The 16,346-nt window shown below is 34.7% G+C and overlaps 1 protein-coding gene across 1 annotated transcript in view; it reads right to left on the bottom strand.

The window, feature by feature from the left end:
• Positions 1–558: 558 nt before the first annotated feature.
• The window catches only part of MND1 (meiotic nuclear divisions 1), a 66,626-nt gene continuing 50,838 nt past the window's right edge, over positions 559–16,346 (bottom strand). The window contains exons 6-8 of the mRNA XM_078068215.1: positions 15,998–16,112; positions 6,222–6,266; positions 559–665 (exon numbers count right to left, since the gene is read on the bottom strand). Of these exons, the coding sequence (XP_077924341.1) occupies positions 559–665; positions 6,222–6,266; positions 15,998–16,112 (267 nt within the window). The remainder of the gene's footprint in view (positions 666–6,221; positions 6,267–15,997; positions 16,113–16,346) is intronic.

The raw sequence follows: 16,346 nt of genomic DNA, 5'->3' as shown, positions 1-16,346 counted from the left end.
ATCAAAAAGTCAAAAGAAAGTTTTCATGACTGAGAAATTACTACCTAACTCTAAACTTGAGTATTTTTTTCTATAGGAAATTCACAAATATGATGCAGTATACTGAGAATCAATCACATACATTTTCCACTAAATAATATAAAATAGTAGAGCAACTATTAAAGTTTTAAAGGTTAGTTCCAAGTGTTAATGTGTGGGTGTATGTCTGTAATAGAAACTTCAAAGGTACCCTTAGTTCTCAATATTTAATATTTGAGTGAAACTAAAAAATGTTATCATGTCATGATGTCTTTGATCTCTAAAAAATTATTTGTAAACCTAAGTGGATGATTTTATTTGCACTATCCTACTTTGATGACCACTTGGGAATATAGTCATAATCCTGCTTTTGATAGATCAAAAAAAGTGAAAACCATCTCCACTTTATACTTTATTTAAAATTAATAAAATGATAAACACAATTACAGGTAAATGGCAATTCAGTACATTTAGTTGGATAATAAATTGAAAAATTACATATTCACAAGTACACAGATCCTTTACCAACATTGAACAATTTTAGTCTATGTAGTCAAAGTCTTCTGGAATTCCAAAGTTTTTATCAATTTTATTTTCTTCGAACCCAAATTTTCTTTTGGCCCAAGATTTTATTGCAAATATATTATCTATAAAGAAAATTGAGAAATATTTTTAAGAATTGAAAATGTAATCAGAAAACATGTCAAATATAATTATATTCTTTTTTGTTACTTCTATTACTTTCAGAAGTATCAACATAAGAAGTGTGCTTTATTTTCAAAAGTAATGGCAATTCATTTCCGAAGAAAGAAAATACTTTAATTAGTATTTTGAGCAACCAGATCACATATTTAAAAATTCAGCAAATTAGTTGCCACTAAAAAATACCTGACTTAAGAATAATCCAAAAACAGGGAAAGGCTAACAATGGTGTTTCTTCCACATTTCCACAGCAGAGGCCAGGACTCTTACCTCAGGAATTACAATTGCTCCTGTTCCCAAAGGGTACACATTCTCTCCAGACCTTTTTCCTTTCCCCACAGATAATAATGGTTTCCAGATAATCAGGCCAGTGCGAGGGAGAAGGGAAGAGAATAGAAGGTAGTTCTCCTATCTTAACACTAAGATAGGAGTAGATGTATCCTTTGTGTCCTCTAGGGGGGTATTTAAAATGCATTTTGCCACTGAAGAAGTGTTATATCTACTTATAGGAATTCATCCCAAGGAAACAAAATAAATTGTGTACAAAGATTTACGGCTAAATCTTTATTCCAATGTAATAAAAGAAAAAAATAAAAGCAATCCAAGTATCTAATTTCATTTATTGTACTTCGCTTTATTGTACTTCAAAGATAGTACAGTTTTTACATATTGAAGGTCTGTGGCAACCATGTGTTGAGGAAGTCTATTGGCACCATTTTCTAATGGCATCTGCTCACTTCATATATTATGTCACACTTTGGCAATTTTCACATATTTGAAACTCTTTTGTTAATATTATTATATTTGTTCTGGTGATCTGTGAGCAGTGATCTTTGATATTATTATTGTCATTGTTTTGGGACACCACAAACTGCACCTATATAAGATAGCATACTTAATAATGTTTTGTGTGTCTGTCCTACCAACGGGCGGTTCCCCCGCCTCTGTACCTCTCCTCAGGCCTCCCTATTTCCTGAGACACAACATTAGTATTAGGCCAATGAACAAACCCTACAAACCAGCCACAACATTCCCTTAAGCCAAAGCCTAATGCAGTGCAAGGCCCTAAGTCTCCTCAGTACTGTGAAGGCTGAGCGGTGAGACTTGGAGAAGCTGCAGAAAAGAGTTGGAAGCCAGCAGAAGCCGGTTCATGAGGTTTAAGAAGCCATCTCCCTAACATCAAAGTGCAGGATGAAGCAGCAAGTGCTGATGGAGAAGCTGCAGCAAGTTCTCCTGAAGATCCAGCTAAGATCATTCATGAAGGTGGCTACATTGAACAACAGATTTTTAATGTAGATGAAACAGCTTTCTACTGGAAGATGATATCATCTAGGACTTTCATAGCCAGGGAGAAGTCAGTGCCTGGCTTCAAAGAACAGGCTGACTTTCTTGTTAGGGGCTAATGCCCCTGGTGACTTTCACTTGAAACCAATGCTCATTTACCATTCTGAAAATCCTAGAGCCCTTAAGGACTCTGTTAAATCTACTCTGCCTGTACTCTAACACAACATCCATTCTCTGGCCCATGGATCAAGGAGTACTTTTGACTTTCAAATCTTATTTAAGAAATACACTTCATAAAGCTATAGTTGCCATAGATAGTAAGTGATTCCTCTGATGAATGTGAGCAAAGTAAATTAAAAACTTTCTGGAAAGGATTCACCATTCTAGATGCTATTAGGAACATTCATGATTTATGGGAAGATGTCTGACTATCAACATTAACAAGTTTGGTAGAAGTTGGTTCTACCTCTCAAGGATGACTGTGAGGAGTTCAAGACTTCAGTGGAGCAAGTAACTGCAGATGTGGTGGGAATAGCGAGAGAACTACAATTCGAGGTGGAGTGAATGGGACTGAAATGCTACAATCTCATGGTAAAATTTGAAGGGATGAGGAGCTGCTTCTCATGGATGAGCAAGGAAAGTGATTTCTTGAGATGGAATCTACTTCTGGTGAAGATGCTGTGAATATAATTGAAATGACCAATAAAGAATTTACAATGTTAGATAAACTTAATTGATAAAGCAGGGGCAGGGTTTGAGAACAGACTCCCAATTTTGAAAGTTCTACTGTGGATAAAATGCTAACGAACAGCAACACACACTACAGAGAAATCATTCATGAATGGTGTAAGACAGGTATAAAGTGTATTACAGGTACTCTATTAGGTAGAGAGTCTAGGCCTTCAAGCTGACACAAGAGAGAGAAAAATCAACTTATTACTAAATAATTCCAAAGTGTTATTTATGTTAAAGAGAAAAGATCAAGTATTATGTGTACAGCTTCCAGAACAGGCTCCAAGAGCACAGAAAGCTTGCCGGGAAATGAGAGAACAGATGCAACGATGAAGGAAGCTTGAAGGAATGGACTTCAAACCTGGACCAGGAGAGAAAAAAAATCCCATACCCATGAGTAGTACTCCACATTCCCTTTTCCCCCAGCCCCTGGAGACCATTAATCTACTTTCCATCTCAATGAATTTCCCTATTCTGGACATTTCATATAAATGAATTGATACATTATGTGTCTAGCTTCTTTCACTTAGCATCATGTTTTCAAGGTTCATCCATGTTGTAGCAGGTATCAATACTTCATTCCTCTTTATGGTCAAATAATATTCCATTGTATGGATATACCACATTTTGCCTTCAAGACAATGTTACCTGAAATCTTGATAATTCATTCCCCGTCAAATAAAATGTTCCTATTATGTGAAAATTTTTATAAATGGATAAGAAATAGTGTTTGTTTGTTTTTTCCTTTAAAGAAACAGCCTTAAGACTAGCAGGATTTCTGTTCATTTCCATGGTGGCATCCTCAGGATATATGCAGAAATAGGATGGGCAATATCATAAACATGAGTCAGTGTTTAGGACCTCACAACATCTATCCCCCTCCTCACTCATTGAGATGCCTCTCACACAAAGTCATAAAAACTCCACTATCTTAACTATTAAGCAAGGTTTTATATAAGTTGTTAAATCACATCTAAGGTGTATTTAATGCCATACATAAATCATTTAGATGTGATATTTCTAGTTATATTTATACCCTAAGGTAATCTCTCATTTTATAAAACTGAAATACTGAATTACTGAACAGTAAGTATCTTCCATTCTACACACATTTTAAGGACCTTTTTAGGTAAAAGGAAAGCAAACCCTTAACTAATAAGTAGGTAACAATCTTTAGTTACAAATATTATGGATGTTTTCTTTTTGTTTTGAAGACAGGTTGGTTTTCTGAGGTGTAATTTGTTTTAACTCCGTGATTTTCATAACACTTTTATGTTGGAAGGAGCAAGTTGTAACTTCAAATGGAAATATGGTTGTTTTTTTTTTACTTTTTTTTATTACAAAGTATTATTATTTTTTATTAACATATAATGTATTATTTGTTTCAGGGGTACAGGTCTGTGATTCATCAGTCTTACACAATTCCTAACAGCTGTTTCTGCTGTGCTAAAAATATCTTCTTTCCTATATGATTTTAAAAGTTTCAGGTTCTTTCTCAACTAATAACATAAGGGGAAAAAGAAGTTCAAAATGTTCCTTTTTTCATCATAACTGGACGTTTATGATCAAGTGCAAAACATGAAAGGATTTTTTTAAGAGAAGAATGGGAAAGGGGAGTATTTGTTTATCTATGTATCTAACATTGTGTGAAAGGGCTTACAAATTGTTTTATTTAATTCTCCCAAAACGTAAGGTAGATATAATCTACACAGAGGAAGCAGGTTCAGAGAAGTTCAATAAGTGATACAGCAGCTAAAGAACACAATCCGGATTCCTTTCAAAGTCAACTTCTTCCCACCATATACACAGGCTGCTTGTTCCTACTGCTTGCTGAGCTGCTTTGCTGAGAACTATTGGGGGAAATCACTTTCTTATTTTTAACCTACGAGCCTACTTGTCTTTTTTGCTCATTCAAAATTTTGTATTTCTCAAATTTAAATTGGTATCACTGTATTTATTATTTATGTATACTTATTGGACACACATCTCATTCTTCTCTTTTCTTTAATGTTAGCTTGCTGTTTTTACCCTCTTCTGTTCTTATCATTAAAGCATTACATCATTTATGAAATGTATTACTTTGTAATAAACAAGATTGCAATTTTATAGGAACCAAAGGCCAATTACAATGATTTTATCAATCTACTTAATTCTAAAATAGACAAGGAAACATGATTCTTAAACGTTTTGTGACATACAGAAGCCTGGACACGGAGTCAGGAAACCTGGCTCAAACCTTTGTACATCCAATGACTAATCACCTTTGACTCAAGGCATCACTTTAAATTTTCTGCATCTCTGTGTCAATACAATCTTAACCATACTCTCCCAGAGAAACAGAATGATGATGAGTAGTACATGTGAAGGTATTATAGACTCTTACCAGGACGGTAAAAGTTCAGTTACCATTACTTTAGAATACTAGAAAAACATCAGTGTAATTTGTAGATAGGTTTTAACAATACTAATCATACCTGTATATAATTGACAACAATCCTTATTTTATTAACTTTCTTCTACACTTTAAGACACAGGGGAAAATGCCTTATTAATTCTCATTTCTTAGAACATCTCTGGTGTAGACCAGAGGGTGTATCCATTGGCAAATGGATTAATGAGGCATTTATATGAAAGCAGGTACATAGAGAAGACAATATCATGTAGTGGTAAGAGCTCGGACTCTGGGATCAGAAAAGCTGGGTTCTAAATCCTGTTCACTGCCTAGCCCCTGTGTCACCATGGGCTCCTGATGGCCTCAGTTCCATCTCTAAAATTAGGGATGATAATCCTATTTGCCTCACAAGATTGTTGTAGAGATAAAATGAGAATGCACCACAGATACTCTTTGCAATGCCTGGCTTATAGTCCAGCCCTCAACAAATGTTAGCTATTATTATTATGAGCAAGAAGACAAATCTTTAGGATTCCATTAAATTCTTAAAGTTTTATCTTGCACTAATATCATGAAGGTTAAGTGATTAGCCCAAGTGACTTACCTAGGAAAAATTACACAAAAATTAAACTGCAAGCAGTCATTGGTTTTATAAAAATATGTTGTATTTTACATACAAAATGACTCATAGTAAGATTTTTAAAAAAATAAACTTAAGTAACTGAAATGATTTAATGTAATGATTTAATAAAAACTTAATACAGGGATGCCTGAATGGCTCAGTCAGTTAAACATATTACTCAGTTTCGGCTAAGGTCATGATCCCAAGCGTCATGGGATTGAGCCCCGCGTCAGGCTCAGCGCTCAGTGCAGAGTCTGCTCGAGATTCTCTCTCTCTCCCTCTCCCTTTGCCCCTCCCCCTGCTCTCACGTGTGCGTGCTCTAAAAATAAACAAAACCTTAAAAAAAAAAACATACATTTCTGGAAAGGTCTTTTCTTGAACAATACCAGGCAAAATAGCTTCTGCATTTCATATCATAGTAAGTGTGGAAAAAGCTTAACTATAGCTTAGCAGTACCATTATAATACATACCAGTCCATCTGTTAGCAGCTTCTTTGGCTACTTTATTTGCTTGACCTGAAAAAAATATATATATAATCATATTCATCTATTTATAGACTCATTTTTTACATGAACAAAAAGTTATACAAATAGGAGTTTATGTAAAAAGCTCAAATAGTGACATATTGTATCCAACAATCCTGCTCAACTTCCCAAAGAAATTTTGGTTTCAATTATATTAGTCATGAATAGTCAATGTAAACAATTTCCCTTTCCTAAATGTCCATTATTACTGTACTTGTTCCTTTAAAGATAAGTGTGAGATGTGTTTCTCAAATAATTTACAACATCAAGAAGATACAATAATTTAAGTTTAATGATAAGAATTTTAAAGTATATAGATTATAGCAAACCTGACCTTAAAAAAATTTATATTATACATCTTGCTATTAAATGTATCTATGTCTTTCAAGTTAATCTACATAGCACATTAACAGTGCCATGATCAACTGAGCATAAATACTATTTATTATGATGGCATTTATTTATTGAAAGATAATTTATATACTACAGAATTCACCATATTAAAGTGTATAATTCAGTAGATTTTAGAACAGGGTTGTAAAACCATCACCACTACCTAATTCCAGAACATTCTCATCACCCAAAAGAAAATCCCATACCCATGAGTAGTACTCCACATTCCCTTTTCCCCCAGCCCCTGGAGACCATTAATCTACTTTCCATCTCAATGAATTTCCCTATTCTGGACATTTCATATAAATGAATTGATACAATACGTGTCTAGCTTCTTTCACTTAGCATCATGTTTTCAAGGTTCATCCATGTTGTAGCAGGTATCAATACTTCATTCCTTTTTATGGTCAAATAGTATTCCATCATATGGATATACCACATTTTGTTTAGTCATTCATCAGTTGATGGACATTTGGGTTGTTTATTGCTAATATGAATAATTTAATAATTTTTGTGTGAACATTTTTTTTTAATTCTCTTGGATATATACCTAGGAGTGGAATTGCTGGCTCATATTGTAACTCTATGCATAACATTTTGGGGAAGACATAAATTGTCTTCCAAAGGGGCTATATCATTTTAACAATACCACCAGCAAACTAAGAGTTCCAATTTTTCCACCTCCTCACCAACAATTATTTTCCATTCTTTTTATTATAGCATTGTGAAGTAGTATCTCATTTTGGTTTTGATTTGCATTTCCCTAATAACTAATGATGTTGAGCATCTTTTCCTATGCTTATTGACCATTTGCATATTTTCCTTGGAAAAACTAATACTTTGCCCATGTTTAAACTGGGTTTTCAAAAATTGTTCAGTTGTAATTTTTAAAAATATATACATTTTGGATATTGGACACTTGTCAGATACAGGATTTACAAATATTTTCTCCTATTCTGTGGGTTTTCTTTTCACTTTCTTGGTAAGGTACCTTGATACACAAAATTTGTTAATTTTAATGAAGTCAAATTGATCTGTTTTTTCTTTGTTTGTTTGAGCTTTGGTGTCCTATCCAAGAAACTGCTGCCTAATCCAAGGATACAGAGATATATACTTATATTTTCTTCTAAGAGTTTTATAGTTTCTTATATTTAGTTCTTTGATCTGAGTTAGTTTTTGTATATAGTCTGAGATGGGAGTCCAGTTGGATTCATTTGCATGTGATAACCAGTTATACCCAGCACCATTAGTTGAGAACACTATTTTCTCCTAATTAATTAGTCTTGGCACCATTGGTCTTAAAAATCAATTGGGTTTACTTCTGGACTTTCACTTCTATTTCTTTAACCTGCATGTCTATTCTTTTTTTTTTTTTTTTTAAGTAATCTCTATACCCAATGTGGGGCTTGAACTCACAACCCCAAGATCAAGAGTCATGTGCTCTTCTGACTGAGCTAGCCAGGTGCTCCTGCATGTCTATTCTTATACTAGCACCACACTGTCTTGATTATTGTAGCTTTGTAGGAAGTTTTGAAATTGGAAAATTTGAGTCTTCCAACTTTACTGTTCTCTTTCAAGATTTCTTTTTAAAGATTTATTTATATATTTGAGAGAGAAAGAGAGAGAGTGTGTGTGCACATGCACGCTGCGGGGGAGGGGTGCAGAAGGAGAGGGAGAGTGAAACTTAAGCAGACTTGGAGCTGAGCACAGAGCCCAACACAGGGATCAATCTCACAACCCTGAGATCACGACCTGAGCCAAAACCAAGAGTTGGTCGCTTAACTGACAGCACCACCCAGGCATCACTCTTTCAAGATTCTTTTGGCTATTCTGTGTCCTTTGCATTTTCATATGAATTTTAGGATCAACTTACCAATTCCTACCAAAAAGCAGTTAGAAGTTTGATAGGTTTTACATCGAATCTGTAGATCAATTTGAGGAGTATTTCCATCTTAACAATATTAAGTCTTTCTATAAATACAGAATGTCTGTTTATAGAGGTCTTTAGTTTCATTCAATGTTTTGTAGTTTTCAGTATAAGTTTTGCACTTCCTTGACTAATTTTATTCTTAAGTATTTCATTCATTTGTAAATACTTTTCTTAATCTCATTTTCAGATTGTTCACTGTTAACATATAAGATACATGTTATTTTTGTATATTGATTTTTGTATCCTACAACCTGCTGACCTCACTTAATACTTAATGTGGATGTCTTTTCTCTTTTTTGCCTAATTGCCCTGGCTTGAACTTCCAGTACAATGTTGAATAGAAGTGGTAAGGGAGGTCATCCTTGAGGAAAGCATATAGCCTTTTACCATTCAATATGATGTAAGCTGTAGATTTATTATAGATGCCCTTTTATAAATTGAGGAAGTTCACTTCTTTTCCTAGTTTGTTGAGTATTTGTATCATGAAAGGGTGTTGGATTTTGTCAAAATTTTTTCTTTGTCTAATGAGACAAACATGCTGTTACTGTCACAAATTACATTTTATATATTGTGTGCCCAACAAAATAGCTTATCATTATTGCTTTATGCAGCTGTATTTTAAATAAAATAGGAGAACCATAAGGAGATACAAACAAAAATACATATACACTGTCTTTTATATTTACCTATGAAGCAGCCTTCACCAGTGTGCTTTATTTTTTCATGTTACTGTCTAGTGTCCTTTCACTTCAATGAGAAAGACTCCCATATTTTTTTAGGGCAGGTCTGCTAGTGACAAACTCTCAGTTGTTTACCTGGGAATATCTTACTTTGTCCTTCATTTTTGAAGGAAAATATTTCTGGATACAGAATTCTTGGTGGACAGTTAGTTATTTTCCCCCCTTCACTTTGAATACATCATCCCAATGCCTTTGGCTTCTATGGCTTCTAATAAAAAACAAATTGTTAATCTGATTGAAAATTCCCTGTGTATGATGAGTCACCTCCTTCTTGTTGCTTTCTAGAGTCTCTGTTTATCTTTCGACAAGTTGATTATGATGAGTCTATATGTGGATCTTTTTGAGGTTGTCCTAAATTGGAGTTTGTTAAGCTTTTTCTATGTATAGATTGTTTTTCATCAAATGTGAAAAGGGTTCAGCTTTTTTCTTTTTTTAATATTCTTTTGGTCCCATTCTCTCCCCTCTCCTTCTGGGGACTTCCTTTATGTGTATGTTGGCACACTTGATGCTGTGCCACAGGTCTCTTGAGACTCTGTCGGTATTTCTTCATCCTTTTTTCTTTCTGTTCCTCAGATTGAATTATCTCTGTTGAACTATCTCCAAGTCACCAATTCTTTCTTCTGCCTGCTCAAATTGGCTGTTAATCTCGAGTGAAATTTTCATTTCAGTTATGGTTTTCAACTCCAGCATTTCATTTGGTTCCTTTTTAATAATTTCCGTATCTTTGCCAATACTTTCTACTTGCTGAGTTTTCATTCTCAGACTTTCCTTCAGTTCTTTAGACATGTTTTTCTTTAGCTCTTTTAACATATTTAAAATACCTGACTGAAATTCTGGGCCTAGCAAGTCCAACATCATGTGCATGAACCATACTTTCTTTGTATATCTTGCAATTTTTTTGTTGAAAGTTGGACATTTTAAGTAATATGATGTGGCGACTCTGGAAATCACATACTTCCCCCCCCCTTCCCAGGGTTGTTGTTTTTGGTACTTGTTGTTATTGTTTGTTTAGTGATTTCTCTGAACTAATTCTGTAAAGTCTGTATTCTTTGTTATGTGTGGCTACTAAAGTCTCTAGTTTGCTTACCAGGCATACTACAAGCCAGATCAAATAAGGACAATCCTTCCTATTCGTGGCTTTCAGAAAACCACCAAAGATGTCAAATAGTGACAATTTGGGGGAAACGAGGGTCTTAAAGAGCTCCAGCTCCATTTTACTCCCTCTGATACCAGGAACGCATGGCTGTTATTTTTCAAGATTACTGCTGAGCTAGAGAGTAGGGGATGAGAATAGGACAAGCTAAAACACCATAAAGCTTATTATTCTTGCTGAGATTCAGCCATTTTTTCTTGAATAGGTAAATCACTGGTTAGTTTCTAGAATTCTGGAAAAGTTGTGACAATTTTTGACAGCTTTCATGGAAGGATACATTTTCAAAGGTCTTACTCCATCATTTTCACTGTCATCCTAGCATTTCTAAGAAAATTTCTTAAGTACTTCTAAGATTTACTTTCAAGTATTTTTGTAGGAATTCAATTTTTACTACAACTTATTTTATCTGTTCTCAAGTAATGGTCAGAGTAGCTAAAATTAAATTTTATTTTTTATACATTATTGCTTTGACTTCTCATTTCTTAGATATCTGCAACCAATCTTGCTAAAACTTATTTGATGTAGATATCAATAAGTCATCTAGCATGATGAAATATAAATATTTCCTGCAAGAATTATTGAGAAATAAGTAAAAGATTATACATAGCTACGTCTATATGAATATAAAGGTTGCAGCTCTTATCAGAGGAACTGTTACAAAATAAACCATGACAGACTTAGAAATTAGTCTGATTGTTGTAACATGGGTGCTACAGCCACACTATTAAGAACCAAATCTTATTAAAATCAATTTGTGAAACTCATAATCCTTTAATCCAGTATAATCTGTTCTGCAATAACATGATAGCCAAAATCCTATGAAACCCCTCATTATCAAAAAGCATGTTTTAAAAACAACAATCTCTTTGGGAAAAGGAAATAATCTCATGTGGGGGAATAGAGGTTAAAATCTAAAAAAAATTCTCCAGTTTTAGTAATAAGGAGATCGCTGCCATTTACTACTTAAATGTTTAAATTGCTTGAATCTGTGGTTTATAATTTACATCAAATTTGAAAAAAAAAATAGCCTTCATTTCTTCTGACAGTTATTTCTTCAAACATTTTTCAGGCCTGGACACATGTACACACACACACACTCACACACACATACCCCACCCCAAGCATACACTCCTTTTGGGACTTTGATTACAAATATATTAGGTCATTTGAAGTTGTCCTACATGTCATGGATGCTATACTCATTTAAAAAATTTATTTTTCCTCTCCAGGTTCATTTTGGATAGTTTCTACTGCTATGTCTTCAAATACACTAATCCTTTTTCCTGCAGTTTAATCTGCTATTAATTCAGTCCAGTGTATTTTTCATTTCAGACACTGTAGTGTTCAACTCCAGAAGTTTAACATGAATCTTTTTTTTGTATCTTCCATGTTTCTACTTAACTTTTTGAACATACACTTTTTAAAAAAGACTTACTCATCTATTTTAGAGAGAGAATGCAAGCAGGGAGTGGGGGAAGGTCAGAGGGAGAGAATCCCCAAGCAGACTCCCCACTGAGCACAGAGCCCTGATGCAGGGCTCCATCTCACAACCCATGAGATCACAATCTGAGCCAAAACCAACAGTCAGATGCCCAACTGACTGAGCCACCTAGGTGCCCCTATATGATACATTTGTAATAGCTTTTAATGTTATTGTCTTCTAATTCTACTATCTGTGTCAGTTATGGGTCAGTTTTGACTGAAGGATTATTGTTTTCACTAAGGAACATCTTTTCCTACTTCTTTGCATGCCTGGTTATCGTTCATTATATGCTAGACATTATGAATTTTATTTTGTTGGGTGCTGAGTATGTTTGTATTTCTAGAAATATTCTTTAGCTTTGTTCTGAGATGCATTTAAGTTACTTTGCAATAGTTTGATGTTTTCAAGACTTGGCTGTTATGGTTTGTTAGATGGATGGAAAACAAAGCTCAGTCTAGGGCTAATTAGTGCTTGCCAAGTGAGGCAAGGTGTTCTTGAGCGGTCCACCTAATGCCTTGTGAATTATACATTCTTCCAATCGGCCTGGTGAGAACAGGCCTTATTCTTGGTCCTGTGTGAGTGCCGGGTACTTCTTCCCTCTAATTCTCTGAAATTGTTCTTTCCCCAGCTTTTGGTAGTTACTTCACCTGCATTCACCGAATACTTGAGGTGAACCCTCTGTAGATACCCAGGGATCTCTTTCTGTGTAACTTCTCCTCTCTAGTATGCTGTCCTGTGAACTCCAGCCACACTGGTCTCCCTGATTCTCAGTTCCATTTGCAGGGCTCTGCCTAGGTTCTCCTTCCTTGTGCCACAGCCTGGAAATGCAATAAAATAAGCCGACACAATTTTAAGACTTACTTTGTCTGTTTTCTTTCTCTAAGAATCATTGTCCTTTATTGTCTGATATCACGTAACTTAAAAACCTATTTCATATATTTTGTGTGTTGTTTTTCAGGTGGCAGAATAAATCCCGTCTGTTACTACTCTATCTTGCCTGGAAGTAGAACTGTCACATTTGAATAAAAGTTTGTTAGCTGTTTTGAATTTTAAAACAGAGGAATTGGACATTTCTCTATAAAAGTATGAACTGAAGTTAGTCTAAAATTCTTTTTACAGGTGTACACGCTTTAATAAGATTTTTTTTCTTCTGATTATAGTTTGGTAGCTTTCCACAGAAAAAAATATCTTACCTTCACATCTAAAATATATTTAGGGAGTAACGGAATTATCCTACATAACTGCTGTCCATTAAATAAGTTGTAATTCTCTATAATTAATGTATTTTATTAAAATAGATAATATTTTTAATGGAGTGAAATAAAAATAATACAAAGCCAGGAAGGAAGAACCCTTATTCTCTCATTCCCCTATAAAGATCAGAAATGCACAATGTAAAAATGTCAAAAATGAATACACATGTAATGAATTCATCATTATAAAATTTTACAGGATCCAAATACAGATCTTATGTGACTACATAATTAAATACAAAAAGATAACCTAGGTCTGATGTTGATAAAGAATGATAAAGTTTCTTAACTCACTGTTATCCAGAAAACATTTTCTTCTCATTGACTTAGACCTCATAGCCTGCATAATACTCATACACATTGACATGTTTTCCTTAGGTTGAAAAATAAATTACCAACCATAAAGGTTAAGATTGAGAACAGAGGTCAGGCAACCAGTATAAGTTACAGTTGGAACTTCCTCCTCAACTATGCTATGCTACTCTCCAGAGAATTCATCATCACTTATATACCCTGAAATTTCTTCCATCAAGTTTCATCACCTTTCTAAGAGGTGAGGAAATTGCCAAAATTGCTGCTTGATTCAGAGATACAAGAATGGCAACATCTGAAATTACATGCCTGAAATAAAAGTTTCCCCTCTTCATGAATCAGTCTGGCACAATTCTCTACCCTTGTGGATTTTCTGCACCTCAAGATGATCCATCGGCTTAGGATCACCATCAGTATAGGTCAGAGTGGTTTTGTAAGACTAAATAAGTTTTAGTGATTCCTGAGTGGACATAAGTAATCAAAATTATGAAAAGGATTGTAAAAATAGGAGGTCACAAGTAGAGGTGATCTCAGTCAGGGTCATGTCTCTAGGGAAAGAGCAATGGCAATATAATGGGGACAACAAAGTAGAAAAGGAGAAGCCTTGATTGGGTATGGCTATGAGTTGTAGGTCCTTGAAAGAAAAGAGAATGAAATTGGGTAAGCAAAGAATTGGTATCATCAAGGAAAAAGTCCCCTAACACACAAAACTGAAATCATGAAGGAAGGCAGAACCAAATAAGAGTAATATACGAAGGACCAGATTTGATAACTGCGAAAACAGAATTTTTATGATGAACAGCTAGAGGGCACAGCCACGCTGATCCTAAAACTAAATTACCTGAAGGCATTAAATCTGGGGAAGAAAACTGTTCTCAAAGTTTCTTTCATGACACATTTGATGTCTTCTTTAACAAGCAGCATGCATTTCCTTTTAAAGACGATTCATGAGCAGGCCTAGCCTTCTCATAGTAACCTCCTACCGTGTCTCTTGTTGCTTTGAGGTGCTTGTGTTCAAGGAGGGTCATTTGATATTAGTTAAAACTTCAAGACTGATTAAAGTGGTTCATTTTGTAGCAGATTCGGCTAGCACTTTATTCTGCAGGATGATGATACATGAATTAATCTGTGGGCAGCATGAAAGAGCGAACATGTCTCTCTAAGTACTTGATTTACAGAAAATGACTGGCTCAGGGGAAGAGAGGCTATTCTGCCCCCACCTCTTTTTGAAAATTGCCCTGGGTAATCGGCAGAACCAGGGCCAATAGACACCATCATCTAGACTGTGGACTACACGTACGTGATTAATGCCTCCTGCAGATGTGCAAAGCGGCGACCTATCTCCAAAATTAAGTTTAACTTTAGATTGCACCAACTGAACTGCTTAAATATTTTTTAATTGCAAAGACTACCATCAGGGACAATTTAATTGTAGTCAAATTATTCTCAAGCTAATTTTAAAGTACCAAATATTTTCGATTTCTCTCAAAGCCTTCAATCACATACTATCAGTTTTTTTTTTGTTTTTTTTTTTAGAAACGCTTCACTAGGTAAAGTTCCCTAAATGAAAAGACAGGCTAAGACAGAAAAATGGGATGAAAGTTATACATATTTTCCTAAGCAATTACATGCAGTGTCCTTATAATATACTCTTTCACTTCCTTAAATATTCAGATTTCTATCTACATAAATATATAAAAATTATTCAAAATAAAGCTTTGGAGATTAGTTTTAAAGTAGGAGAAAACATTACTGGTATACTCAAAAGGCAAGTCAATGCACAGACTGATTTTCTGTAACTTGAAAAATCATATTTTTGGTATTATCTTTCCTAGAAGATAATGGTGGGTTTCGTCCTCGAGTCAATGTACTTGGGGCAACTTAACTCCTCTGACTCCTCAGTTTCCGTAAACTTATATTTTTTGTCTTTATCCTTCTACCTTATCTACCTTCCTTCTTCTTAAAATGCTTATAATTTCAAAGTTATCACTATTCAATGCTTTAAGACTCTTTAAAGGAAATATTAATGTAATATTAATACTATTAATGGCTTGATTTTCTCATATACATGAAGAATGGTTCCCAGGTAACTAGAGGTATAAAGTCTCTTTCATTGACAAAGTTAAAAACTTTCAAGGTGTGAGTCTCCTTGAGATTCTCTCTCTTTGCTCCTCCCCTCACATGCATTCTCTCTCAAGAAAAAAAGGTTTTTTAAATTAAAAAAAAAAAGGTGGGGGGAGCACCTGGGTGGCTCAGTCAGTTTGGCATCTGACTCTTGGTTTTGACTCAGGTCATGATCTCAGAGTTGTGAGATTGAGCCCCGTGACTGGCTCCACACTGGACATGGAGCCTGCTTGAGATTCTCTCTCTCTGCTCCTCCCCTCACTCTCTCTCTCCCCCTCCCTCTAAAAATTAAAAAAAAAAATTAAAAAACCTTCCAAGTGTGATATGAACTTACGTATTTCCTCCACAACTTGTGGGTCACATTCTTTGTATTTTTCTATTTCTGCCTTTAGCTGTTCCCTTTGGTCTCGAAGTGAAGAAAGTTCTTTTGCTAGCATGGTTCGCTCTTCCTGCATTCAAAAGAGTTTTATGTACAATTAAGACAAGCAAAATACCACATGTTGTAAGGTTATACATTTTGTAAACGTTTTCATTTTATTTCTCATAACTAATGTGCACTAGGCTTTTGGACAGTATTATATATACACATACCTATATTCACAGTATAAGAACAAACTCAACTCTCATTTTGCTCTGAAATCTCAAGCATCTTTCATATATTTTGACTAGTTGAATGGGAATTA

The sequence above is a fragment of the Halichoerus grypus genome, chromosome 3, assembly GCF_964656455.1.
Source record: "Halichoerus grypus chromosome 3, mHalGry1.hap1.1, whole genome shotgun sequence".
In the NCBI taxonomy this organism is placed as follows: domain Eukaryota; kingdom Metazoa; phylum Chordata; class Mammalia; order Carnivora; family Phocidae; genus Halichoerus; species Halichoerus grypus.
This window is presented reverse-complemented; position numbering and strand designations above follow the sequence as displayed.